A 27,018-nucleotide genomic window follows, 5' to 3' on the forward strand; every position below is an offset into this window, starting at 1 on the left:
GCCATGCTGGAGCAATGAGTATGAGCTTGGCCTGATCCACCTCGAGTTTGAGGATGACGTGTTGGATGACCAGAATGGGGGGGAGCATAAAGAGCCAACTGCCAGCTGCAGTGGAAGGCATCAGAGAGGGAACGCAGACTGAGGCCACCCTGGGAGCAGAATAGGCGACACTTTCTATTTCCCCTCATTGCAAACAGGTCGATCACAGGGGTGCCACGTGTTGCAAAGATGATCTGGAGAACACTCTCCTCCAGGGACCACTCATGGCTCAGGGGAAAAACTCTACTGAGATGGTCCTCAAGACGATTTTTCACCCCCGACAACTGGACTGCTGCTCTAGTGATGTCTTCCCTTGATGCAAAACTGCCACAGATTGATCGCCTCCAGATAGAGTAAACTGGAATGCTCCCCCCTTGCTTATTCACACAGTACATCGTGGTGGTATGGTCTGAGTATGTGAACCACTGAATGTCTGATGCAGTTCTGCAAGGCACAACATGCCTTGTGGTAAGCCCGAAGTTCCAGCACATTGATATAGATGAAGGCTTCCTATTCTGACCGCAGGCCCTACACCCTCAGTGAGTCCTGATGCACACCCCAACCCAGAAGGGACGTGTCAGTAACCACTGACTTGGTCAGAGGGCTGAGCAAGGGGGACCCCTGGCACAGATTGTATGGGGACTCCCACCAATGAAGAGAATCTAGGACTGGCGGCGGGAGTTGAACCAACCTGTCCAGAGGATGCAACACAGGGCAGTAAACTCTCCTGAGCCATATCTGAAAGGGGCAGAAGGTGCAACCTGGCGAACTGGGCCACCTGTGTGCAGGCAGACATGTGGCGCAACAAGCTTAGGCACACACAAACTGTTGTGGATGGCTGGGATTGCAGACTGAGGCAGATGCTGAATTGCCTGGAAGAGGTCGGTCGGCAGGAATGCTCTCAACCTCGTGGAGTCTAACATGGTCATAATAAACTCGACTTTTTGAGTAGAAGCCAAGATTGACTCTGCGGTTTTTAAAATGAGACCCAGATGGTCAACAAAATGCAACATGATATTGACGTGGGTGAGATCATCATCTCTGGAGCCACCCTTCAACCACCAGTTGTTGAGATACAAGAACATGTGGATTCCCTTCCTCCTGATATATTCCATGACCACCACCAGACATTTGGTGAAGACTTAGGGGGGCAAAAGAAAGGCTGAACAGGAGAACAGTATATTGAAAGTAGCATTTTCCTACTACGAAACACAGAAACTTCCTGTGGCTCAACAGAATGCCCACATGAAAGTACCCATTCTGAAAGTCCAGACCAACGAACTAGTCATTCTGAGACTAGCGCAGGGAGGACAGCCGACAGAGTGACCATGTGGAGTCTCATGTACTTGATGAATTAGTTGAAGCCGTGAAGGTCAAGACTAGGTTTTATCCCACCCATAGACTCCTCTCTCTTGTGGGGTCTATCCCACTCTTTCTAGGCCAGTCCCATTGTTTCGGGGGAAAGGCTGCACAAATCATAGAATCATAGAATATCAGGGTTGGAAGGGACCTCAGGAGGTCATCTAGTCCAACCCCCTGCTCAAAGCAGGACCAATCCCCAATTAAATCATCCCAGCCAGGGCTTTGTCAAGCCTGACCTTAAAAACTTCTAAGGAAGGAGATTCTACCACGTCCCTAGGTAATGCACTCCAGTGTTTCACCACCCTCTTAGTGAAAAAGTTTTTCCTAATATGCAACCTAAACCTCCCCCACTGCAACTTGAGACCATTATTCCTTGTCCTGTCATCTTCTACCACTGAGAATAGTCTAGAACCATCCTCTTTGGAACCACCTCTCAGGTAGTTGAAAGCAGCTATCAAATCCCCCCTCATTCTTCTCTTCTGTAGACTAAACAATCCCAGTTCCCTCAGCCTCTCCTCATAAGTCATGTGTTCCAGACCCCTAATCAGTTTTGTTGCCCTTCGCTGGACTCTCTCCAATTTATCCACATCCTTCTTGTAGTGTGGAGCCCAAAACTGGACACAATACTCCAGATGAGGCCTCACCAATGTCAAATAGAGGGGAATGATCACGTCCCTCGATCTGCTCGCTATGCCCCTACTTATACATCCCAAAATGCCATTGGCCTTCTTGGCAACAAGGGCACACTGTTGACTCATATCCAGCTTCTCATCCACTGTCACCCCTAGGTTCTTTTCCGCAGAACTGCTGCCTAGCCATTCGGTCCCTAGTCTGTAGCGGTGCATTGGATTCTTGCGTCCTAAGTGCAGGACCCTGCACTTATCCTTATTGAACCTCATCAGATTTCTTTTGGCGCAATCCTCCAATTTGTCTAGGTCTCTCTGTATCCTATCCCTACCTGCCACCTTATCTACCACTCCTCCCAATTTAGTATCATCCGCAAATTTGCTGAGAGTGCAATCCACACCATCCTCCAGATCATTTATGAAGATATTGAACAAAACCGGCCCCAGAACCGACCCTTGAGGCACTCCACTTGATACCGGCTGCCATCTAGATATGGAGCCATTGATCACTACCCGTTGAGCCCGACAATCTAGCCAACTTTCTACCCACCTTATAGTGCATTCATCCAGCCCATACTTCTTTAACTTGCTAACAAGAATACTGTGGGAGACCGTGTCAAAAGCTTTGCTAAAGTCAAGAAACAATACATCCACTGCTTTCCCTTCATCCACAGAACCACTAATCTCATCATAGAAGGCGATTAGATTAGTCAGGCATGACCTTCCCTTGGTGAATCCATGCTGACTGTTCCTGATCACTTTCCTCTCATGTAAGTGCTTCAGGAGTGATTCCTTGAGGACCTGCTCCATGATTTTTCCAGGAACTGAGGTGAGGCTGACTGGCCTGTAGTTCCCAGGATCCTCCTTCTTTCCTTTTTTAAAGATTGGCACTACTTTAGCCTTTTTCCAGTCGTCCGGGACTTCCCCCGATTGCCATGAGTTTTCAAATATAATGGCCAATGGCTCTGCAATCACAGCCGCCAATTCCTTTAGCACTCTCGGATGCAACGCATCCGGCCCCATGGACTTGTGCACGTCCAGCTTTTCTAAATAGTCCCTAACCACTTCTTTCTCCACAGAGTGCTGGCCACCTACTCCCCATGCTTTGTTGCCCAGTGAAGCAGTCTGGGAGCTGACCTTGTTAGTGAAGACAGAGGCAAAAAAAGCATTGAGTACATTAGCTTTTTCCACATCCTCTGTCACTGGGTTGCCTCCCTCATTCAGTAAGGGGCCCACACTTTCCTTGGCTTTCTTCTTGTTGCCAACATACCTGAGGAAACCCTTCTTGTTACTCTTAACATCTCTTGCTAGCTGCAGCTCCAGGTGCGATTTGGCCCTCCTGATTTCATTCCTACATGCCTGAGCAGCATTTTTATACTCTTCCCTGGTCATTTGTCCAATCTTCCACTTCTTGTAAGCTTCTTTTTTATGTTTAAGATCCGCAAGGATTTCACCGTTAAGCCAAGCTGGTCGCCTGCCATATTTACTATTCTTTCGACACATCGGAATGATTTGTCCCTGTAACCTCAATAGGGATTCCTTGAAATACAGACAGCTCTCCTGGACTCCTTTCCCCCTCATGTTATTCCCCCAGGGGATCCTACCCATCAGTTCCCTGAGGGAGTCGAAGTCTGCTTTCCTGAAGTCCAGAGTCCGTATTCTGCTGCTTACCTTTCTTCCCTGTGTCAGGATCCTGAACTCGACCAACTCATGGTCACTGCCTCCCAGATTCCCATCCACTTTTGTTTCCCCTACTAATTCTTCCCGGTTTGTGAGCGGCAGGTCAAGAAAAGCTCTCCCCCTAGCTGGCTCCTCCAGCACTTGCACCAGGAAATTGTCCCCTACATTTTCCAAAAACGTCCTGGATTGTCTGTGCACCGCTGTAGTACTCTCCCAGCAGATATCAGGATGATTAAAGTCACCAATGAGAACCAGGGCGTGCGATCTAGTAGCTTCTGCGAGTTGCCGGAAGAAAGTCTCATCCACCTCATCCCCCTGGCCCGGTGGTCTATAGCAGACTCCCACCACTACATCACTCTTGTTGCTCACACTTCTAAACTTAATCCAGAGACACTCAGGTTTTTCTGCAGTTTCATACTTGAGCTCTGAGCAGTCATACTGCTCCCTTACATACAGTGCAACTCCCCCACCTTTTCTGCCCTGCCTGTCCTTCCTGAACAGTTTATAACCATCCATGACAGTACTCCAGTCATGTGAGTTATCCCACCAAGTCTCTGTTATTCCAATCACATCATAATTCCTTGCCTTCACCAGGACTTCCAGTTCTCCCTGCTTGTTTCCAAGGCTTTGTGCATTTGTATATAGGCACTTGAGATAACCTGCTGACCGCCCCTCATTCTCAGTATGAGGTAGGAGCCTTCCCCTCACAAACGTTCCTACCTGTGCTTCCTCCCAGTTTCCTGCTTGCCCACTTACCTCAGGGCTTTGGTCTCCTTCCCCCGGTGAACCTAGTTTAAAGCCCTCCTCACTAGGTTAGCCAGCCTGCTCGCAAAGATGCTCTTTCCTCTCTTCGTTAGGTGGAGCCTGTCTCTGCCCAGCACTCCTCCTTCATGGAACACCATCCCATGGTCAAAGAATCCAAAGCCTTCTCTCCGACACCATCTGCGTAGCCATTCGTTGACTTCCACAATTCGACGGTCCCTACCCCGGCCTTTTCCTTCCACGAGGAGGATGGACGAGAACACCACTTGCGCCTCAAACTCCTTTATCCTTCTTCCCAGAGCCACGTAGTCCGCAGTGATCCGCTCAAGGTCATTCTTGGCAGTATCATTGGTGCCCACGTGGAGAAGCAGGAAGGGGTAGCGATCCGAGGGTTTGATGAGTCTCGGCAGTCTCTCCGTCACATCGCAAATCTTAGCCCCTGGAAAGCAGCAGACTTCTCTGTTTTCCCGGTCAGGGTGGCAGAGAGTCCCCGACTACCACCACCCACCTCCTTCTCTTGGGAATGGAATGCTGCGGGAAATATTGCTACTGCTGCACCACCCCACAGGGCATCTTTGTGCCGATGGCATGGACACTCCCAAGGACCACAAAGTAGCCCTGGAATCCTTGAAGAAGCGCAAAGTGTCATCCGACCTCTCTGAAAACAAGACTCAGCTGTCAAAGGGCTAGTCCTTTATGGCTTGCTGGACATCTAGAGCGATCTCAGAGTTTTGCAGCCAAGAAGCCCTCCTCATGGTTACTGCTAAGGCTATGGCCCTGACCCCAGTAACTGCAACATCAATGGCGGATTTCAGAGATGTTGTGGCAACTAAACAGTCCTCTGAAACAAATGCCTAGAACTCCTCACATGAGGCCTCGGGCACCTGCTCCTCGAATTTAGCCATGGCTGATCAATTAAGGAAATCATACATGGCCAGTAAAGCTTGTTGACATCTCTAGGGACGATGAGGTATGGTTTCCCCCTGAATATCTACAGGCTTTTAGCCTGCATTCTTGATTTGTTTCTAAATTTTAATTTGGTTACAGTATCTACTTACCCTTTCAATTAGGTATTCTTATATTGTAATCCTCAGGAACTGAGGTTTTAAAATAGTGAAATAAGGATGAGGAGATGGAATTTGCTCTAAAATCTTGTACAGGGTTAGCAGGCTGCGACAGTCTGTAGATATGCAGGGGGAAACCCATCCACTTGAACAAATGGGGACATCCTGCAATCACTCAATTCTGGGATGGAAACAGTCATCAAGACGGGGTGCAGCTGGCCTGTCTCTCCTCGGACGTAAGGGAGCATGCTGATTGCTTCTTTTGACAGTTCTGCCTGCATTGGAGTGCAAGTGCAACAACAATGTAGTCTGTTACCACACTTCCCTCTCCCATTCAGCATTGTTTGTATCCCCCCCACAGCATGCCAGCAACAAAGTTCAGTTTGTGGGGAGAAAAACAATAGTTGCTTGGTCATCATAGGAAGGACACAGAGAATAAAAATAGACCAGAAAATAAAGCTTTAGGGTGTCTAACTAGGGTTTCAAATCTATTATCGCATTATTCATGAATACAACTAGAGAATAGATGTGGAGTGGCTCATCTCTACCACTCATTAGAGTACCACCACCTATCTTCAAGTTTTGACTTGAAAGGCATTCTGCTTCAGTAGGGAGTAAAGACCTTACTAGGAAAGGTATGATTTCTGAACTATGAAGTTCACGAATAGTTACAGGGTGAGATTAAATTATAGGGGAGCATCTGAATTAGGTAGAAAAGAACACAATTTAACTTCTTAGATGTACTTAAGAGCATGGACCCAAATAAGGAATTCTGAGGAGTGAACAAGGTTTTATTCTTCTTACCTTGGTGTTTTATTGCAGGTCTGGGGTCAGCTTTTGCATGCAATATGCTAGCTGCTTTTTCATCTGAAACACTATCTGCAGGACTATTCGTTGCCACTATTCCTAGCATAAAAGAATTTACAAGAGGAAGAAATTAGTGATATAATAAAAGTTTAGAATAAATTGCTGTGCTAAATATTTAATCCACTTAACTACCTGTTTAAAGATTACTCTGGTTTAATGAATTATCTTGAGTGCAAATAAGGAAAGTTACAAATTTACAATGGCTTTTCACATAATTAGTGAAGTACAAAAAAAAAAAAAAAATCACCACAGCAAGTTTTTCATCCCAAGAAGCAAAAGACTGAACTATGTAAGTTACAAACACAAGAAAGTTTATTCTATTCAGGAGCAGTTTACAAATATATAGTATCATTTACTAGAAGGGTAAGTCGTTAAATGAAACTGTATTTACCTAGTAAAACCTAAGCAGTTACTGAAGTATGCTTTCTGGATTATATGGCAAATAACTGACTGATTCAGTTCCAATAACTTTCCATTACATGGTATTCAGTAATAAAATTGTGAAGTGTTATCAAGTAACTACTTCCAAAATATGCAATATGCGCACCATACAATTTGAAATTAATCACATAACAAAATGCCTAAATCCTTGGTTATTGTCCAACTTTTTAATGCTACGTAGAAGTACAGTTATTTTGGTACAGTCCATGCTAAAATGATGGAAGAGATTTCATATGCCCACTACCTTAAACTACTTTCCCAGGTGTATGTATAATGAAAGGACACTTAACAAATGCAAGGTAATTCATATCAGAAAGAATAATATGAACTACTCATGCAGATTGCTGGGTGCTATATTAACTGCAACCACTCTGAAAAAGGAGGTAGGGCATGACTGTGGCCAGCTCAATGAAACCTCTGCGCACTGAACATCCATGGTCAAAAATGCAAACCAACTGTTAGGACATATAAAAAACAGGACAGAAAATAATACTAGAAGTATTATAATACCATTATATAAATCAATGGTTTGCCTTCGCTGGAATAATGTGTTCAGTTGTCACCCTTGCCCCAAAAACTACAGCAGAAGTAGAATGGGTCCAGAGATAGGCGATGAAAAAGATTAAAAACATGGCAAGACTAGTGTAAGGAGAGATTGAAAAGACTAGGACTGTTTAGAGGAAAAACAAGAGGGGACACGATAGAGGTACACAATGTAATGAATAGTAGAGAGAAGGTAAATCAGGTGCTCTTATTTAGCTTTGCTCATCAGAAAAGAAGACAGGGACATTCACAGAAAAGGAAAGGCAACCAATTTAAAACTGTTACAAATTTGGACCACCACACACAATCAATCTATATAACTCTGACATAAGCTATCCATGAGGCCAAGAGCTTAGTAGGAATCAAAAAAGGAATAGACATTTGTATGGATGGTGAAAACATCCAAGTACATTAGAAAAGAATATTGACATGCACAAGGGATATGAACCCTCATACATCAGAGTGTAAGCCAACCACTAATGGTTTTAGGAATAAATATATCTCGTTGACAGGTTAGTTCATAATTGTCCACTAGAGGATTCCTTTGAAGCATCTGCTAGTAACAACTGTCAGAAACAGAATACTGGACTATATGGACCACTGAGCTAATCTGGTATAGTAATTCCTATATTACATCAACTAGCTAGAAAGGTGGACAAGGAAGACACTGCTATTGCAGGAGTGTTTAATAGAACGTTATTAAACCCTATTCAGCTATGACATACCAAGCACTGTTTTCTCTTACCTGGCTCTTGCATTGTAGTGACTGACTCAGCTTTCTCTTTTAATATACTAGCTGCTTTCTCAACCAAGACACTAGTGGCAGTTTTACTAGCTTCCTTTCTTCCTGACATAAAATAGTTTACAATGAGATATATACTATACACATCAGGGACATAATCCCAAACATTTCAAAATCAGTTGCTGCATTATGTAATGTGTTCACAAGCTACCCAGCATGCATCTCGGTTGTCAAGAGCATCCTGCCATATGTTTATTCTTCAGATTTACAAACCACAAAGGTGGAGTGCTTTTGCTGCCTTCTGGGTAGGCAAGATGACACTCTTGACGATCATGCAGATATGGCTGTGGATCCACTGACATTTCACAAATGTTTTTAATGTAAAATTCACAAGCTTTCCTCCTCTCCCAATATAAAGGATGCATTTTTATATTACTTTATAAACATTTTACTTTTGACATGGATACACAGGCAAAGAGCTTTAAATCTTGTAAGTGATCTACTCCTAACACTTGCACAAAAATTAGTATTTTCTTTACATGAGGACGAAATGCTTTAGTGAAACAAACAAAAATATTCATTCTTTTAAAAGGAAGGCTGTTCACATGCTCTGTTAAAGACAATTATAGACCAAAAATCACAACTGATTTAATGGAAGGAGTTATTTAAACATCACTGACAACTGCAACATATAATTTATGGATTAACTTAATATTTGCATTGCTATACAATTAGTTTTACTACAAGACATGCTACAACAGTGAAAATAGCTCATCACCAACTTGAATGACAGTAGATTTAACGTTTAACTACACAGGATAATTAAAAAAATTTAAAATGGCAATATTGAAAAATTATTCTTAATAATAAGGATGGGCAAAATATGGCATCATCGGCTATGACTAGTGAGTATTCATTAAGCTGGAAAGGTTCCTGTAGTTTCCATTTCAGTTTTATTAACACGACTGCATTTGCAGGTCTATTTGTAGTGCAAGCATCTTTTCTTCCTGGCATTATTTCTTTTAGATTTAATATTAAAAAACATTCAAAGCTCTGAGCCCCTTGACAAACTTCCAACAGCCACAAAATAATTTGCAACAGGCATTAACACAGGAAATAAATGGGTCTAAGGCACATTGGCACTTTTGGAAATCCTACCAGGTGCCTAAGTACTTTTCAATATTGTACCCATGATCTGATGTAACATGTTAGCTTTTTACCTGACACACCTCGGAACCAAACTAGCTTGGGATCAGTTTCTGAACACAGGGGATTTGAATCCTGTACACAGACAAAGTGGTTTGAATGGTACACCATGATTAGCAATCTGCACAAAAGCTGGAATAGCAGGAATGTTCCAGGCCAAGACTAAGGGATGTGGGGAACTAAACATCTCACTTGCCTAAACTGTGAGTCTTTCTCAGAAGTATTTCTTACCTTTTTAAAAACCAGGTAGAGGAAGAAAGTGAAAATTCACCTTTTAAAAATCAATGCAAGTGTCTAAATTAATGTAAAAATCAGAATGATTGCTGCTGCAATCAATGTGAATAGTGTTAAATCTTTAAAGTGTTCAAAAATGAGAAAAGTATGATCCACATTAAACAGTTAAAATGAATGAAGTAAGGGGGGGGGAAATCATAGAATATGGAAACGCCAACTAAAGTACCAAAACATGAGACATGGTTAATGGACAGGTTTGCTTCTTACCTAGCTGTTTCACTATAGTGTCCTTCCTGGCTTTCATATATGAAGGGCTAAGCTTTTTTTCAGTTGACACACTAGCTGCACTGTTTTTAGATTCCTTTCTTCCTGACGTGAAAGTTATGAGATAAGCATTTAGGATATTTTAAAAGAAATATTATAGACTCAATTGGTGTACAAATACCATATCTAATGCACTTACTAACTACAGGTGGTGACCTAATCAGCTGGAATGAAGAACCTTAAAAGATAAACAAGATAGGTTACATTTTTGCAAAGTACAGGACAGCTGTTCCTAGGCATAGCTAGAATTAACAAAAGACTAAAATCTTCACTTAAACACGGTCTAAGGAGATAAAGAGAAATTCTTAGAAGGAGAATGTGGCGACAGAGGTGAAGAGTTGGTATCAGTCTCAAGTCTGCTATGGTCTGTAGGAATTCAAACAGATCCCCATACAATAACTTAAATTGCCTATTCATACGAATAGATTGGTGGTCTCAGTCCACTTCCTAATGGGCAAGTGTAGCCATCACAGAACCATTGCCACAACTGATAACTTGGACAGTCTTAGAACAGAGGCCAAGGACTGAAACTTGGAGACAACTACATCTTTACTTACTGATCTTTTCACATACAGTCGTGGTATACTGGCAGGGTGGCAAGTGAAAGGCTTACGTTGCTGCTTGCCCCATCTGTATCTGTCCTACAGATGCCTTCAGTTTGCATGCTGTCAAAGTAGGCACTTTTTACATGTACTCATTTTTTTTTCTTGTTAACGAGTTAATTATGAACCCAAATCATAGCAAAAGTTTGATTAGTACACTTGATCCCAACATTACACTAAAGCAGGAAACCCAGGAGAGTCTCTTGGAAGATTTTCTGCTTGATTTATCCATGGGGCTTTTTTGGTTTTTGGAGATGGCACAGAAGTAATTTTCTAATATTGATAGGAACCTAGTTTTCTTTTTTCCATATGATTCACTTTGGTATACACAGTTAATTTTCACTCACTATGGTACTACATTTCACTTAAAAATCATGTTTGAAATGAGAGAAAGGTGGAATATCAAATGTCTCAATAAGCATACAGTTGTTTGCTACAGCTTCCTTTCCTTAACAGCACTGTGACTTTCCATGTAACACCCAGAAGATGACAATGTGAACACAACCATTCAAGCATGTATGCTAAGACTCTGATGGTGTACTAATACTCTTTCCTAATGCTGGTGCCCACTTCTGCAGTAAGGGAAGTGCCTTAAACAATGTGATTTATTTACAAAGTAAAAGTATTTCTTAGGTTTTTCTAAGATCACAGCATTAAACTGATCATTGAATACTGTGGTTTCAGAGCACAAAAGTTCTGACAGAGAAGACATTTGACATCCATGACAACAGCCACTTTGGGTACAAGAACCGGCAAAAATGAGAAAAGGAACAGAAACGAGAAACGCGTGACTTTCTAAACTTCGGTTTAAACTGGTTTAGTATAGATCAAGCATCTGTGACACAGAGATCTAGCTTCTTCCTGCATATGCCACAACAGCACGGCCTATCCACGCTAGCAATGTGAAAATTCTTTGATTCAGATTAGATGTGTTTCTGAATACTGGCCATTTGCTAGTATTTGTATTTAATCAAATGACAAAATAATACACAAATGTCACAAATATGATGGTATCCATTGAATTCCACTAAAACTGGGAAACTCCAGACTGCACCTTGCTTCTGAGCATAATGCATGAGAGATATTAAAACCAAGGAAAGCCCAAGGTGCAGTCAATTGTGCAACAGCATCCTCCATAATCCTGCCACAATTCCAAACCACATCCCGTTGCTGCTACACTCCCCTCACTCCTTCCCATCTTCTCAAGGAAATGGACAGCTACCAGGCACAGAATTGCCTCAGATTGACCTGCTCGTTCCTTTCTGATTGTTTCCAGAGATTAAATAAGCGACTAGCTTCTCCTAATCAGAGGTTCACAGAAGTGGTATCCCACAACGTTCAGTACCATCCCACTTTTTATTGCTCAACTTCTAGGTGAAACCATTATGGGAAAAAATAGGGGCTACAAAGTCAGCAGCATACTGACAACACCTAGCGCCCTATCCTTCTCCAACTACCTAGACAAGCCACAAGGCAGGATGAAAGAAGATAGCTGAAACGCAATCTGGACAAGCCTGATCTTATGCAGAGAGTTTGAGGAAAGCACTTAGAGAACCTATCAAAAGGTATCTGTTCCAATAATTGGGGGCATCTTCCCTAATCAACATGGTCTGCAGTCTAGCGATCCTACTTGACTCCTCAATATTGCTAGACTTGCAGATTACATTGATCCCCATCCTGTCAGATATGGGTTGTGTTACAGTTACCAATGCTTCTGCACCTCTCAGGACTGAAATTGTAAACAAACGCTACCCCAAAAATCCTATCTAGTCCAGAATTCATCCAACCATCTTCTGAATCTGGTGAACTCATAAAAGCATATCAAACCTGTCTTCTACATTCTTGGCTGTCTATCAAATTACTGCAAGGTGAAATTAAGTTATTGGTTACTATGGATTATGCTCAATTCATTCTATGAACCACCTTGTCATTGCCAAAAAAGCACCTATCCAATTTTCATGCACAAATCTGGAACTCCATGTTCTGGAAGCAAAGACTTGTAGGTATTGGAGAAAGAACATTCTTAACTGCAGGCCCACACTTCTGGAATTTGCTCTCTCCCAAAATAAATGCAAATATGACCCTGGCTGCTCTCAGAAAGAGTTTTAAGATACACTTCTATGCCTAGGTCTTACCAACTGATAAAATTATGAAATGCTGGGTTCCTAGTCAAGTGATCAGTTTAAAAGTTGCAGGGCAGCATCGTGTTTTGTCTCATTATTGAGATCTTTGCAAAGGCACCCAGATACCAAGGTGAAGGGCATCCTATAATAAGTATTTCAAGTTTAAGTCTTTCAAAATCTTTTGCCCTCAAGGATTTCATATTGAAAGGGAAATTCTAGATACTTAGCTATACATACAAGCTGTCCATTTTTCAGTAATGCCATAGCATGTGCACACCCACACACATACACTTATACAGAGTTTTAAAGGAAATATTTGTCTAGTCCTGATAGCTTATGGAGCATCAAGAAGCATCCTTTGTGATAGAAAAAAATAAAAAGTTTCCAGACTTTCTAGAGATCATAGGTCATGATCTAATAAACCGTACCAAATTTTCAACATCAGCCCCTAAGTTTGTGCCTTCAATTTTGCATGCACAGCTTTTCTGGGGGGTTTTGTTTTGGGTTTTTTTAGTTGTCATCATTTTTGTTTTGCATGCTAAATTGGGTAGATATATCTACTCACTCAATCTATGCAAAAAATTGCCATTTGGATTTATAAATACATGTTTTGTGCGTAAAATAGTAAACAAAGATACTTTATACATTTATGATATTCCTATTTATCTCTCAAGCATATTTAATAGACAAAGAAAAATGCTTTACAGTTACCTTCCGCTCCAGGTTTGACTCGTTGCCTGGGTCCCTTTGTTGAAGACTGCCTTGGTATTCTTGCAGGACTTTCACTCTTAAAAACAAAACAACAAAACCAAAAAAAAGCCCCACATTAATGTAAGTTAGATTTCATTCATATAGACAGATCCACATACATATATTAATAAAATAAGGTCTAGCAAGCAGGAAACTTTCGTAGATTAATGCAATTTCTTACCTTTTTTGTTTTAAAGCAAATTAAGTTTTTAGCCTTCACAGTTTCAAGAGAGAACCTCTTGTGAGCTAAGCGTACCCAATGCAGAAATGTCTCCCCAGTCTGCAGAAAGACTGTTCCAGTGTCACTGCTGGTCTTGGAGTGATAGGGGCGCTGATTGTCACCGCCGTTAAGGCAACCTGGGGGAAGTGAGCCACTGTAGGAGTGGGTGCCCTAGGGGTCTGCCACTCTTACTGCTGCAGCAGATACATTAGATGGGGCTCAACTGCCCCAAAGAAGGTCTCTGTACATGGGGTATAAGGTAGTTTCCTTCTGCTCTAGCAGAAGATTCAGGCAGGGGAGGGGAGATCATACCATACAAAAACTTCACTCCAAAGCCAAATGTGGGGTAGAGTGGAAAAAAACAGGTCTTCAGACAAGTACTACTTTGTCATATCCCCCTGCTCAAAAAAAGGTGTCTTTGAATTTGCTGAGAAGACTTCTGCTCACTTGCAGGTTGAATGATGAATCCAATGATGGAGATTAGCTCATCATTTAACCATTGCTCCCTTGTTCTTATAGCATGGCACAGAGGGAACAGAACACCCAGTAGCTTTCACTAAACCATTCATTATTAATGTCATCCACCATACCTCTAATCAGTTTCACTGCCCTTTTACAGAACTTTCCTATTTTGTCTACATCATTTTTAAGATGTAGTGACCAAAATTGAACAGTATGAGGTGAGAGCATACTAGTTCTTTATAGAAAGCAGTTTTATTTTTCCCATATTCCAAGGGTTCTCAAACTGGGGGTTGGGACCCCTCAGTGGGTCATGAGGTTAATACATGGGGGGTCGCGAGCTGTCAGCCTCCACCCCAAACACTGCTTTGCCTCCAGCATTTATAATGGTGTTAAATATATTAAAAAGTGTTTTTTAATTTATGGGGGGGGGAGGTTTGCACTCAGAGGCTTGCTATGTGAAAGGGGTCACCAGTACAAAAGTTTGAGAACCACTGCTATATTCACTATCCCTTTATATATCTCAGCATCTTGATCCAAATCCTGAAATATGTTTAGCACCTCTCAGGATTTCCCCCTCATCTGACTTTTGAATGCTTCTATGAATTAACAACCCATGTGTTTTACATCCAAGAATAACTGCCAACCCTACTGATAATGCATATTCTCATAATATGAATCAGACTCATATCTTGATCATTTCTATATGGTTATTAAAAAAATGCTTCAATACGCCTTCAAATCTGAACATTGCTCTAAGCTAAACAGCACACAATAATATTTCTTACATCTGTGATAACTTAAATACATGGCTATAGAACCCCTACCCATGCGTTAAGGAAAACACTAACCATAAAAGACATATATGAAGTAAAATGAAATATAGGAGAAAGAAAGGAAAAGTATGCTTACAAACTACTGTATATTCCTATTCACAACAATGCTAGAATCAATTTCTAAGAAAGCATGGAGACAGTGCACCCCTTTGATAATAATTTGAGACACTATTAATATTAAGAAGGCGAAGATTACATGCTAGAGGAGGGTCTGTAAATTTGCATTTAGAGCGTATATTTTCCCCATTATGTGCTAGTAATGTTCATGAGCACAGTGGGAGTTAAGAATGCAGACAGTAGAGAGAACTTACTGATTTTGTCCTAACACAGAAGTGAAAAATAATTATTTTTAAATGGTGGTTGCAATTATGCGATTGCTTCACCTCTTTCCAGGAGCCATTAGTCACTACAGGCATCCTATGGACAAGCAAGCAATCTACGGGCAAGTCAGATTTAACAACTAGTTTGAGCCACTCAAAAATAGTAAGGCACATACCTCTGCCTTCAGAATTTCAGAAGGCTTGAAATAAAACAAGAACATACAGATATTACAGTCAGAAAAGTCACTATACAAAATGAACAACAGGTGATATTGAATAAAGCAACTGGTTTTGATAAACATTTATTCAATTAGATTTTTGCAGTTATTTTACCTATAGCAAGATAGGAAATGTTTTGGTTTCACTCTAGGAAGTATTGAGTTTTACTGCAAAATAAAACTACTACAAACAAAAGTGAAGGTAATAATGAAGTGGTTTATTTTAATTACTATCATCTTTTTACATTCATAACATTATGCAAGAGGCAAAATAAAACCTAGCATTCCAGCAGAATCTGGGTTGAGAGCCTTTGGGGCACATCTGGTCTGGTCAAGCATTCTTCTGACTTTTGGTGATGCAATTATTAGCACAAGTGGGGAAGAAGCTGAGAATAGGTGGAAAGGCTTCTAACAGAGCTGGTTTAGTGATTTATTTGCGTCAGGTAGGGACCGAAAGCATGGTTTTACATTTTTGTACAACGCATGCACCATGGCAACAGATGCAAAATAATAGCTAATTTTTATCTCTGTGGTAATGTACAAAAACAGAAAGGCCACATGTTTACAATCTGACTTTTTCCAAAGGGACATTAAAAAAAAAAAAGGTATGTTAATTCTGTTCTCTTACAAATTCAGAGGCTCTGAGACCTTAGCAGTCAATAATGGAGTCATTACAACAGTTTTTACTTTATAGTCAATTTGAAACTAGTCTGGAAAAATTAATTTAAGACTTAACCCAAGTAGTAAGTACAAATACTTGCAAATTTTGTGAGGTCTTACTTGTATTTGTTTGGGAAGGTTAAAAAAGTCTGTGCAACATCTAAATCTAGTTCTCAGGCCTTCCGTATCAGCAGCTACACCCCTTCGATAGCTGTATTTATGTGGTAAGAGGCACAAAAGTAATGCTGATCGTTGGAAATCTAGCAGATCAAGAGGAGAATATGCTCCAGAGAGATTGCCACTTTTGCTTTTAAATCCCTCTTCTGATCCATGTGGGCAATGCTGTTCAACCACTACATTAACGAGACACTTAATGCAGAGACATTATGAAAATCCTTTGTCAATGTCCAAAGCCCTTCCGCTGAGCTCCACTGCCCTCAAGTCACCATGACATACAAAAGACTCATGCCAAAAGTAATGGCATGGCAGAGGTTAGAACACTGCTGGACACAAGATGTGTTCACGATCCAATCATTGGCTCAGTGATTTTATACTCCTAGCTGGTCTGAAGGCTAAATAGTTAACTGGGAACTCAAGGACAAAAGTAACATACTGAGAATATACCTTTATAACCTGGGAGAAAGAGAAGTTAGTGTTTGCACCATAGTATTCAGGGTCTCATGGGGATATAAATTGGACCAATGTCTACTTACTGGACTTCTCATATTTTTCACTGGCCATTGTGGTAAAATGTATCTCCCACTCAACAGAAAGGGTATACAACTCATACATGTACTGTAAGGTATTAGCAGTTTGTTATACCCTTCTCCCTCTATCAATCATCAAGTCCAACAGACTGGGCACTACATTTAAAAAAAAACAACCCTTCAGCATTCCTATTCTCAGGCGTAATTCTAATTCACCCATTACCCCAGAATCTTCCAAAGGGTACTGTTACTCTAATTAGAACAACATTGCTATGCTTGTTTTTTAAATATAGACCCAGGCTTTGCTCATGTCTGCATATCAATATAAAGCATTTAGCACATTCTCTGAATGAATGTACTGTTGTGTTAAGTGAACAGTAAACACTTGAAATACAGCTCATTTCCAATGCACTGAGAGCTACTATCTCCCTTGGAGAGTTCCCTGAATCTCTCTCCAACCTTTTATATTCCCATTATTTGCTTCTAAAACAGTTGTCATTATTCTGAATCAAAGTTTTGTTTAACAACAGCCACAATTTACAGACCATTTGAGATGCATAACAGCAACAGACAAAGATCGATATTTGTCAAGGTCCTTACAACTTGTGTGATTTTGATGGTATGACTTACTACCTGAGGTCTGTAGCCTGTAAAGAGATGTCCCACCAACTTTGGCTAATGCTAGCTAACCCTTGCAGCCACAAAGGAATGTCCTAGGACAGAATTTTGGCTGGTAAATTGTATATTTTAACGTACGACTTCCATTATATGAATGGAGCATGAATAAGTGACACCATCAAAAGAGAGTCATTTGGAACTTTAATATTTATGGAAAACTCCCAAACAAAGCTCTGTGGAACTACTGCCTTTGTCTCTCTCAGAGCAGCTATGCTTTCTTTGATTCAGTAAAACTGTTTTAATATGTATTCCAGACCATCTCCAAGTAGAAATTCTCCTCTGAAAGAACATCATTAGATGTGACTTAAAGGATGATCCAAATGATCAGTTCCAGAGCAACATAGCTTGTGCAGCAATAAACAACAGACGCTATAGATGTGGCCAAAAATGAGAGGATATTTGAAAATGCTACTGCCAAAAGTTTCAACAGTCATCTGTAAAACAGGACAGACCTTTTCAATGTGTTTTGCCTTACAGTTAACTGACATACCTATCCATCTTCTGTAGCCACTTTCCCCATAAACAGCACCATATGCTTCAGAAGGTCTGCCTAAGGCCTGAGTCCCCCGCTTTTGTCACAAGTCTCCAAGTTGTCTTTATGATCTAAAAAGTCAGTCATGCTATGGAAATGCCCACTTGAGAACAAAACTACTCACTTAATCTGGACCACGAACATACAAAACACAATTTTACTTTCTTTGATCACAAGCAAGGTGATAAGCAATAACCAGCAGGCATCCATCTTCCAACAGACACTGAAGATTGCCTGCCAGATATTATCCAAATGCTTCCTGTTTGTTTCTGCTCATACTATATTTACTTTCATTTCAGAAAATGTATTATGGATTCCAGGACATCACCACTTGCTGGCGACAGAACAGATTTTCACTAATAAAGAATACGCAAGAATTTGAAGGAATTTGCCCAGTACTCAGACATCTGGGGATAAATAGCAAGAGGAATATTAAAATTCTGAAAAGAGAGAAGCACACACAAAATCTAGTCTAGAACTCTAATCTCAAACAAGCATGGTTAACAAATTGAGGCCTAAGTGACAGCTTTACTATACATGAAATGTGTTAAGATAGACTTCTAAAATGAACAAAGCTTTCTTAAATGTAGTATTCAAACCATTCAGTTTGAAACACTGCAGGCATCAGAACTGAGAGCAGGGAGCCTGTCTCTCCTGCACTTTCAATATCCCCTCTGCTGCTGCCCAGTCAGAAAGGAACAGGAAGGCGCCTGACTTGAATGCAAAGGGGACAGGAGCCAGACCACATAAAGGGAAAGGAGTACATTGGTACAAGGCGGCTGGTAAAACTCGGACTAACGGTGGGAGGGGAGAGAGATAATGACTGGGAGCCAGGAGTGGAAACAGATCTGGAGCGTAGGGAGAGAAAACGGGGACTGGCTGGGCAAAGAGATTGGGACGATGAGCCAGGGGTGTGGTGGCATAGACTGGGGCGCAGTGCAGCATCGGAATAGTTTAAAGGTCAGAAGGGACCATTATGATTATCATGTCTGACCTCCTGCACAACGCAGGCCACAGAATCTAACCCACCCACTCCTGCGAAAACCTCTCACCTATGTCTGAGCTACTGAAGTTCTCAAATTGTGGTTTAAAGACTTCAAGGAGCAGAGAATCCTCCAGCAAGTGACCCGTGCCCCATGCTATAGAGGAAGGCAAAAAACCTCCAGGGCCTCTTCCAATCTGCCCTGAAGGACTGTTGTTGTTACAAAAACAGTCACTAATGTCATACACATTGTGAGTCACTGATGTATGATCATTCAGGATGAAACTGTCCATAGAAAGAGTTATAGAGATATCATGCAGTGACCACAACCAGACAGTCTCTTCATGGACAGTTAAACTTCTCTGCAGTTCCTTTGTAGGCCCTAGCCTGCCTTAGCTGGGTAGCACCGCCGATGGGACTTTTAACGACCCGGTCGGCGCTGCTGACCAGAGCAAGGTGACCCAGTGCCTTACATGCCGCGACCCAGTACCGGGTGGCGACCCATGGTTTGAAAAACACTGCCTTAATATACTTGCTTTAGCATCCTGCAACTTTATATTAACCTAAACCAAATTTTTTTTAAAAAAATCATAGCAATCCTCAGATGACAGACTCCCATAGATGCTGGCACTAGGGCCCCCTGGCTTAAAGTGGTTTCCATTATATACAGAGTTTACACTTTCGTTCAATGGCTCTCAGCCCCCACACTATGAAAATTGTTCCAGTTCCACTGCAGACTCCCAGAGCTCAATATGAGTTAATATATTCTACAATGTGACACTTTAAATAGCCAGCTTGATAGAGCTTTTGTATCGCTTTGCAATACTTACCTCTTTATCTGGCTCAGTCTTGGTGTCTTTAGAAGATCTCTCTGTTTTCTTAGTTAAAGTATCCTCAGCTCCTGTGGACTGAAGAGAGACAGCTGCTATATATACAAAACCACTGAGATACTTAATATAAACGAATGACCTACATTAAGCCACCTAAAGGAAAAAACTTGATGATAAAATCAATGTACAGTAATGCTGAGTGTAATAATGAGGCAAGTTTCTTCTTATCTGTCTTCTTTTAACGGATATCCCCAAGCAATTACTGGTGTAAGGGTCACCCTTAGGACAAAGGGAGTTCTCTGATAGAGGTTTTGGTGTAGTGCAGTGCCTGTATAAAAACCCAGATGGCACCACACCTCCAAGTATGCATCCACTGATAAACAACTAAAACTTTTAAAATGTCACCTTTTCTGAGTAATCCCAGAGGGAAAAGAATCCTCCAGATTGGGGGGACATGTACCTGTAAATTATCTTCTCACACAAAAATTAACCTGTCCCCACACTCCAGATGTCCCCTAATCTGGAGTCACTATTGGCAAATGGCAAGCAGCAGAAGAGAAACAGAAGCTAGGAAAGATTTAGAGAAAGTTAGCAGGACCCTGCATGCAGAAAGCCACAGCTTGAGTGATGAAGTGAAAGACAATGAGGAGATGGATCTTAAGACAGTTACGAGTTCTAGACAAGAGAAGACTACATACAGGGAGTAATGACTGGGAATATGTCCCTTGTCTGAGAGAGAACTAACAAGTGTGTGATCCATTACAGATTCAGATATTCCAAGGCCAAATAGGACCACTGTGATCACCTGAGCTCTTATAGAAGACAGGCTAGAGGAGTTCCCCAAATTAATTCCTAGAGCAGATTTTTTTAGAAAAAAAACTAATCTTGATTTAAAAGTTGCCATTGAGGAAGAATCCACCACGACCCTTGGTAAATTGTTCCAGTGGTTAGTTACCCTCACTATTAAATATGTGCACCTTATTTCCAGTCTGAATTTGTCTAGCTTCAACTTCCATTCACTGGATCATATTATACCTTTCTCTGCTAGATTGAAGAGCCCACTATTAAATATTTGTTCCCATGTAGGTACTTATAGACTGTAATCAAGTCACCTCTTAACCTTCTCTTTGTTAAGTGCTAAATAGATTGAACTCCAAGAGTTTATCACTATGAGGCACATTTTCTAATCTTTTAATTAGGGCTGTCAAGTGATTAAAAAAATTAATCGCGATTAATCACACTGTTAAACAATAACAGAATACCATTTATTTAAACATTTGTGGATGTTTTCTACGTTTTCAAATATATTGATTTCAATTACAACACAGAATACAAAGTGTACAGCAATTTATACAGTTCACTTTATTTTTATTACAAGTATTTGCACTGTAAAAAACAAAAGAAATAGTATTTCTTTAATTCACCTAATGCAAGTACTGTAGTGCAATCTCTTTATCATGGAAGTTGAACTTACAAATGTAGAATTATGTACCAAAAACTGCATTCAAAAATAAAACAGTGTAAAATTTTAGAGCCTGCAAGTCCACTCAGTCCTACTTCTTGTTCAGTCAATCGCTCAGACAAACACGTTTGTTTACATTTGCAGGAGAAAATGCTGCATGCTTCTTGTTTGCCAGTTCTCACTTTCAGGTGACATTGTATTCTCATGGCACTGTTGTAGCTGGTGTCGCAAAATATTTATGTGTCAGATGCGCTAAAGATTCATATGTCCCTTCCTTCTTCAACCACCATTCCAGGGGACATGCACCCATGCTGATGACGGGTTCTGCTCAATAACAATCCAAAGCAGCTTTCTTTTTTGGAGGTTTGGGTTCTGTAGTTTCTGCATCAGAGTATTGCTCTTTTAAGACTTCTGAGAGCATGCTCCACACCTCATGCCTCTCAGATTTTGGAAGGCACTTCAGATTCCTAAACCTTGGGTCAGGTGCTCTAACTATCTTTAGAAATCTCACATTGGTACCTTCTTTGCATTTTGTGAAATCTGCAGTGAAAGTGTTCTTAAAATGAACAACACGTGCTGAGTCATCATCTGAGACTGCTATAACATGAAATATATGGCAGAATGCGAGTAAAACAGAGCAGGGGACATTGAACTCCTTGGGGGAGAACTGTATCACAAATTTAATTAACACATTTTTTTAACGAGTATCACCAGCATGGAAGCATGTCCTCTGGAATGGTGGCTGAAGCATGAAGAGGCATACGAATGTTTAGCATATCAGGCACGTAAATACCTTGCAACGCCAGCTACAAAAGTGCCATGCAAATGCCTGTTTTCACTTTCTGGTGACATTGTAAATAAGAAGAGGGCAGCATTACCTCCTGTAAATGTGAACAAACTTGTTTGTCTTAGCGATTGGCTGAACAAGAAGTAGGACTAAGTGGACTTGGAGGGTCTAAAGTTTTACATTGTTTTGTTTTTGAGCGGAGGCATGTAACAAACAAAATCTACATTTGTAAGATACACTTTCACAACAGAGAATGCACTACAGTACTTGTATGAGGTGAACTGAAAAAATGCTATTTATTTTGTTTTATCATTTTTACAGTGCATTTGTAATAAAAACTAACATAAAATGAGTACTGTACACTTTGTATTCAGTGTTGTAATAGAAATCAATATACTTGAAAATGTAGAAAAACACCCAAAAATATTTAATAGATTTCAATTGGTAATCTATTGTTTAACAGTGCGATTAATCGCAATTTTTTTGAGTTAATCGTGTGAGTTAACTGTGATTAATAGACAGCCATAGTTTTAAGAATATAAACCTGTATTTAATTTAAATTTAATTTTTTTTTTTAAATCATTGATTTTTATTGATCCTGAAAACAAGCTTTTCATCATAATGCCCAGTTTGGACTGAGTAGACTTGTAGGCTCTGAAGTTTTACATTGTTTTGTTTACGAGTACAGTTATGTAACAAAAAATTTCTACATTTGTAAGTTGCACTTTCACAACAAAGACTGTACACTACATTACTTGTATGAGGTGAATTGAAAAATACTATTTCTTATTTATAATTTTTACAGTGCAAATATTTAGAATCAAAAATAATATACACTGATTTCAATTACAACACAGAATACAATATATATGAAAATACATCCAAACATAGAAAAACATCCAAAATATTTAATAAATTTCAATTGGTATTCTATTGTTTAACAGTGTGATTAAAACTGTGATTAATCGCAATTAATTTTTTTAATCACTATTAATTTGAGTTAAATCACGTGAGTTAGCTGCGATTAATCGACAGCCCTACTTTTAATCGTTCTTGTGGCCCTTCTCTGAACCTTCTTACATTTATCAAGACCCTTCTTGAACTGTGGACATCAGAACTGGACACAGTATTCCAGTAGCAGCTGCACCACTGCCAATATAGCAGTAAAATAACCTTTCTACCCCTAATCGAGATTCCTCTGTTTATGCATCCAAGGATTGCACTAGCTCTTTTGTCCACAGCATCAGACTGGAAGCTCATCATCAACCACCATCCCGAAATCTTTTTCAGAGTCACTGCTTCCCAGAATAGAGTCCCTCATCTTGTTAGCATGGCCTGCATTCTTTGTTCCTAGATGTATACATTCACATTTAGCCATATTAAAATGCCATACTGTTTGTTTGCACCCAGGTTACCAAGCGATCCAGATCAATCTGTATCAGTGACCTGTCCTCACAATTATTTACCACTCCTCAATTTTTGTGTCATCTGCAAACTTTATCAATGATGATTTAATACAGATATAAAATATCATAGCACTGAGAACCAATTCCCCTGGGACACCATTAAAAACGCATATATTGGATGATGATTCCCCATTTTGAGACCTATCAGTCAGCTTTTAAGCAATTTAATGTGTACCATATTGACTTCATGTCGTTCTAGGTTTTAAATCAAAATGTCATGCGTTACAAGTCAGATGACTTACAGAAGTCTATTACATCAACACTATTACTTTTCATCAACCAAACTTGTAATCTGATCAAAAAGATCTATCAAGTTAGCTTGACAGGATCTGTTTTCCATAAACCCATGTTGATTGGAATCTAGTAATGGATCGATACTATTGTTAGGATCCTTTTTGTTCCTAATATACTTTAAAAAAACTCCTTATTGTCCTTAACTCTCCTGACCATAGATTTCTCCTCGTATCCCGTGGCACCCCATATAAATTTTCCACAATTCCTGTATTTATATTCATTGGTATATAGGCAATTAAATAATTTATTCTTTTCATGTCCTTTGGTTCCTTACGTCCTGATGGACATAATATCCCCGCAGGAAGGAAATGGCTTGATGCTGGTGGACTTCCTTTCAGCCCTCCCAGCAAGAACAAAGCTGGAACCAAGCAAACAAGTCTAAAGACAGCCAGTCACAAGAAAGGCAGGCCAAAGAGGCCAAACTTCTACACTAACTGCCCTACTGCCATTCAGAAAAGCAATGCCAATTTGATTATCAGGAAGTACAATACAGAACCTAATGGCTCAAATTAAGGTATCACGGAGGGAGGTGGGATTTCCACAAATGCCTGATGTTAACAAGGCTTTCTAGCACCTAGTAGTATTCAGTTGATTTTATCACTAGGTGATTTAAGTGCTAACAGGCCCATATGTCAGTGTTTCTCAAACAAGGGGTCTCTACCCATAAGTGGGTCATGGGAAGGCTGTAGATGGGTCACAGGGCGTAGGCAAATGTACACCTCTCCCCTCTCCAAGCACTGCAACCTGACACGTGGTGTAACCATTGGATGATGGAGCCAGCCCCATGAGATAGGAGCCACCTCTGCAGGCTGAGTGCAGGGTAGGCTCATTATCTATCCCCCACCTCCTCCAGGGCATCCCTCCATACATGGCTGGGATCAGGGTTGCAGTGCTGGGATGGGAGGTGCATATATGTAATGGTGGGTGGCAAAAGACAAAATTCAGCTGATGGGTCACATCAGTAAAAAGTTTGAGAATTACTGCTATGTGTTATTCCTCCTGGAGAAACTTAAAAACTTCAGAGGGAACATTTCCAATAATGGCACTCAAAGAGGGTGTTGGTATGTAACTGGAGATTTAAAATTATTACACCATTACTCCACTCTCTTCACAAATTTTGTTTTTTCACAGAAGACATCAGGATATCTACCACTAGCAATTACATGGACTGATTTATTGGTGAGAAGAGTTCCTCAGCTCAAGAGAGTCAGGCCTGTAAAGACAGTCACCTGCATAGCAGCAACCTGGAGTACATTCTTGTCCCTGATACAGTAGTAGGAGCTGAAAGATTTCTTGACTGAAGACTAGAAGTAGACAATCCAGAATGGGCAATAGCTTCCCAGAGAAAAATTATGTTATAAATCAGAGGCAGCAGCTATTGGTTTGTGTTTTGCGGTTTAATAATGAGCGCCCTTCACCCTCAGCAATCATTTTACATAAAAGGGAAAGTAGTCCTCACCTTCTGCATATCTGAACTGTTGCAGGACTGTTTCTTTACTGAGACTCTGCTGCTACTGTCTACAAGGACTCCACTATACCACAAGAATATTTTCAACAGCTGCCATTTGTAGGGAGGATGCTGGTTATGTGGTCACTTGCAGGACTCAGATGCTCAAGATCCTCTTAGTTAGAGCACACAATGCTTCAAATGAGATGCAAGGGGTTCCACTACCTTCAAGGTTTTGATATGCTCCAAGATTCTCTTTGCTGGATGCCATTTACAAAAGCTGTGAAAAGGCTAGTACAAAGGACACAGCATCAACAAACAGGATCATGGAGGACACTACAGCCCCTGGAGCTGCCTCTGCAAAGCAGTATTCAGCTGAAGGTATAGCGTGTATATGTGTTCATACAATCGCAGATCATGTTAAGTGCTACAAAAAAAGAAGGGAAAGGGATTTTGATGGTAGGAAAGAGTCTCCATTACTTTTAATGAAGCAAGTAGGTTTTTGCTTAGTGAAAACAAAGGCACTTAAGAATCATTAAATTAACCACAGACAACCAAAAATGCCAGATGAAGATATGTGCAAACATGATGTAAAGATACAGACTCAACATTAATACCACAGGGCTCAGAGCACGTTAGTAAGGGACCTTTTTTCCACAAAGTGTTTGTTTTACCTTTTTTTCTGCTTTAACCGTTCCTTGTTCTTTCGAGCGTTCCCCGACTTTGCCTCGATCCCTTCGTCTGTCCCTCTCTCTGTCTTTTCCCCTATCTCTGTCTTTCTCACGGTCTTTGTCCCTGCCCTTCTCTTTGTCCCTTTCTTTCAATTTTTCCTTTTCTTTTCCTCCTTCATTTTTTCTTTCCTTCTCCCGTCCTTTATCACGTTCCAGATCTTTTTCTCGTTCCAGATCTCCTGTGTCTTTTTCTCGGCTTTTTTCTGTTTCTCTTCCTCGTTTGGATGTTCTGTTCTTGCTTTTCTCTCTTTCATGTTTTTCACCTTCTCTAAAATTGCCCCCTTCAAGGTCTTTGTGCCTGTCCTCATTATCTTTATGCTTGTCTCTTTCCTTTTCTCTTTGCTTCTTCTCTTCTTCTTTCACCTCTTCTCTAGGTTTTCTGTCTCGGCTTGTACTTCTATCTTTTATTTCATTGTCTCCTCTGCCCTAAAAATAGAGTAGAAGGTAATATTAAACTACAGCACAAGCCAGTTCCATTACACAGTATTTTTCAGCCCAAAATATTTCTAGCTGTAGCCCATTTCCCCCCAGAAACACAGCAAAGCCCACCTCTTTATCCTTATGGCTTTTTTGTTCTTCTGCCCTGGATTCTCTATTTTCTTTATCTTGAGATTTAGAAGTAGATGGAGGCTTTCCTTTGATATCCGCTTTCTCCCCAGCAAGCACCCTCTTCACAGCATCATCACTGGACAACTGCAGAGAAGATTAAATCCAATGAAAATTAGCTTGTGTTACTTTATTAAATGCAATCTGCATTTCTAATTCTGTAGTTCCCAGGATGATTTTTATGAAATCACGTATGTTTTATGCTACTCCTCTCATTCAAAGACAATTCACCGATTTAAGTCAACTGCTTTGTTGTGCCTCTTTTTTAATTTGACTCTATCCACCAAAGCTATCCATATATGTTGTGATTTTTTTCTATTACGATTACATGTTTCCAATGCTAATGATTCTCAGTACTTTGTCTTTTACATTTTCTCTGTAATAGTAACATGGATTATTTTGAAAGTGTCTACCATAT

General features: G+C 40.5%; 1 protein-coding gene across 5 annotated transcripts in view; it reads right to left on the reverse strand.

Moving 5' to 3' along the window:
- Positions 1-27,018, reverse strand: part of TRAF3IP1 (TRAF3 interacting protein 1) — a 95,613-nt gene that overhangs the window by 60,407 nt on the left and 8,188 nt on the right. For 4 of the 5 annotated variants that reach the window (XM_077830065.1, XM_077830063.1, XM_077830064.1 and 1 more), the window contains exons 4-8: positions 26,544-26,687; positions 25,938-26,420; positions 19,808-19,885; positions 13,327-13,402; positions 6,338-6,439 (exon numbers count right to left, since the gene is read on the reverse strand). In XM_077830065.1, the coding sequence (XP_077686191.1) occupies positions 6,338-6,439; positions 13,327-13,402; positions 19,808-19,885; positions 25,938-26,420; positions 26,544-26,687 (883 nt within the window). The remainder of the gene's footprint in view (positions 1-6,337; positions 6,440-13,326; positions 13,403-19,807; positions 19,886-25,937; positions 26,421-26,543; positions 26,688-27,018) is intronic. The other variant, XM_077830066.1, reaches the window with a different exon arrangement.

The sequence above is a fragment of the Eretmochelys imbricata genome, chromosome 11 (assembly GCF_965152235.1).
Source record: "Eretmochelys imbricata isolate rEreImb1 chromosome 11, rEreImb1.hap1, whole genome shotgun sequence".
Lineage (NCBI taxonomy): Eukaryota > Metazoa > Chordata > Testudines > Cheloniidae > Eretmochelys > Eretmochelys imbricata.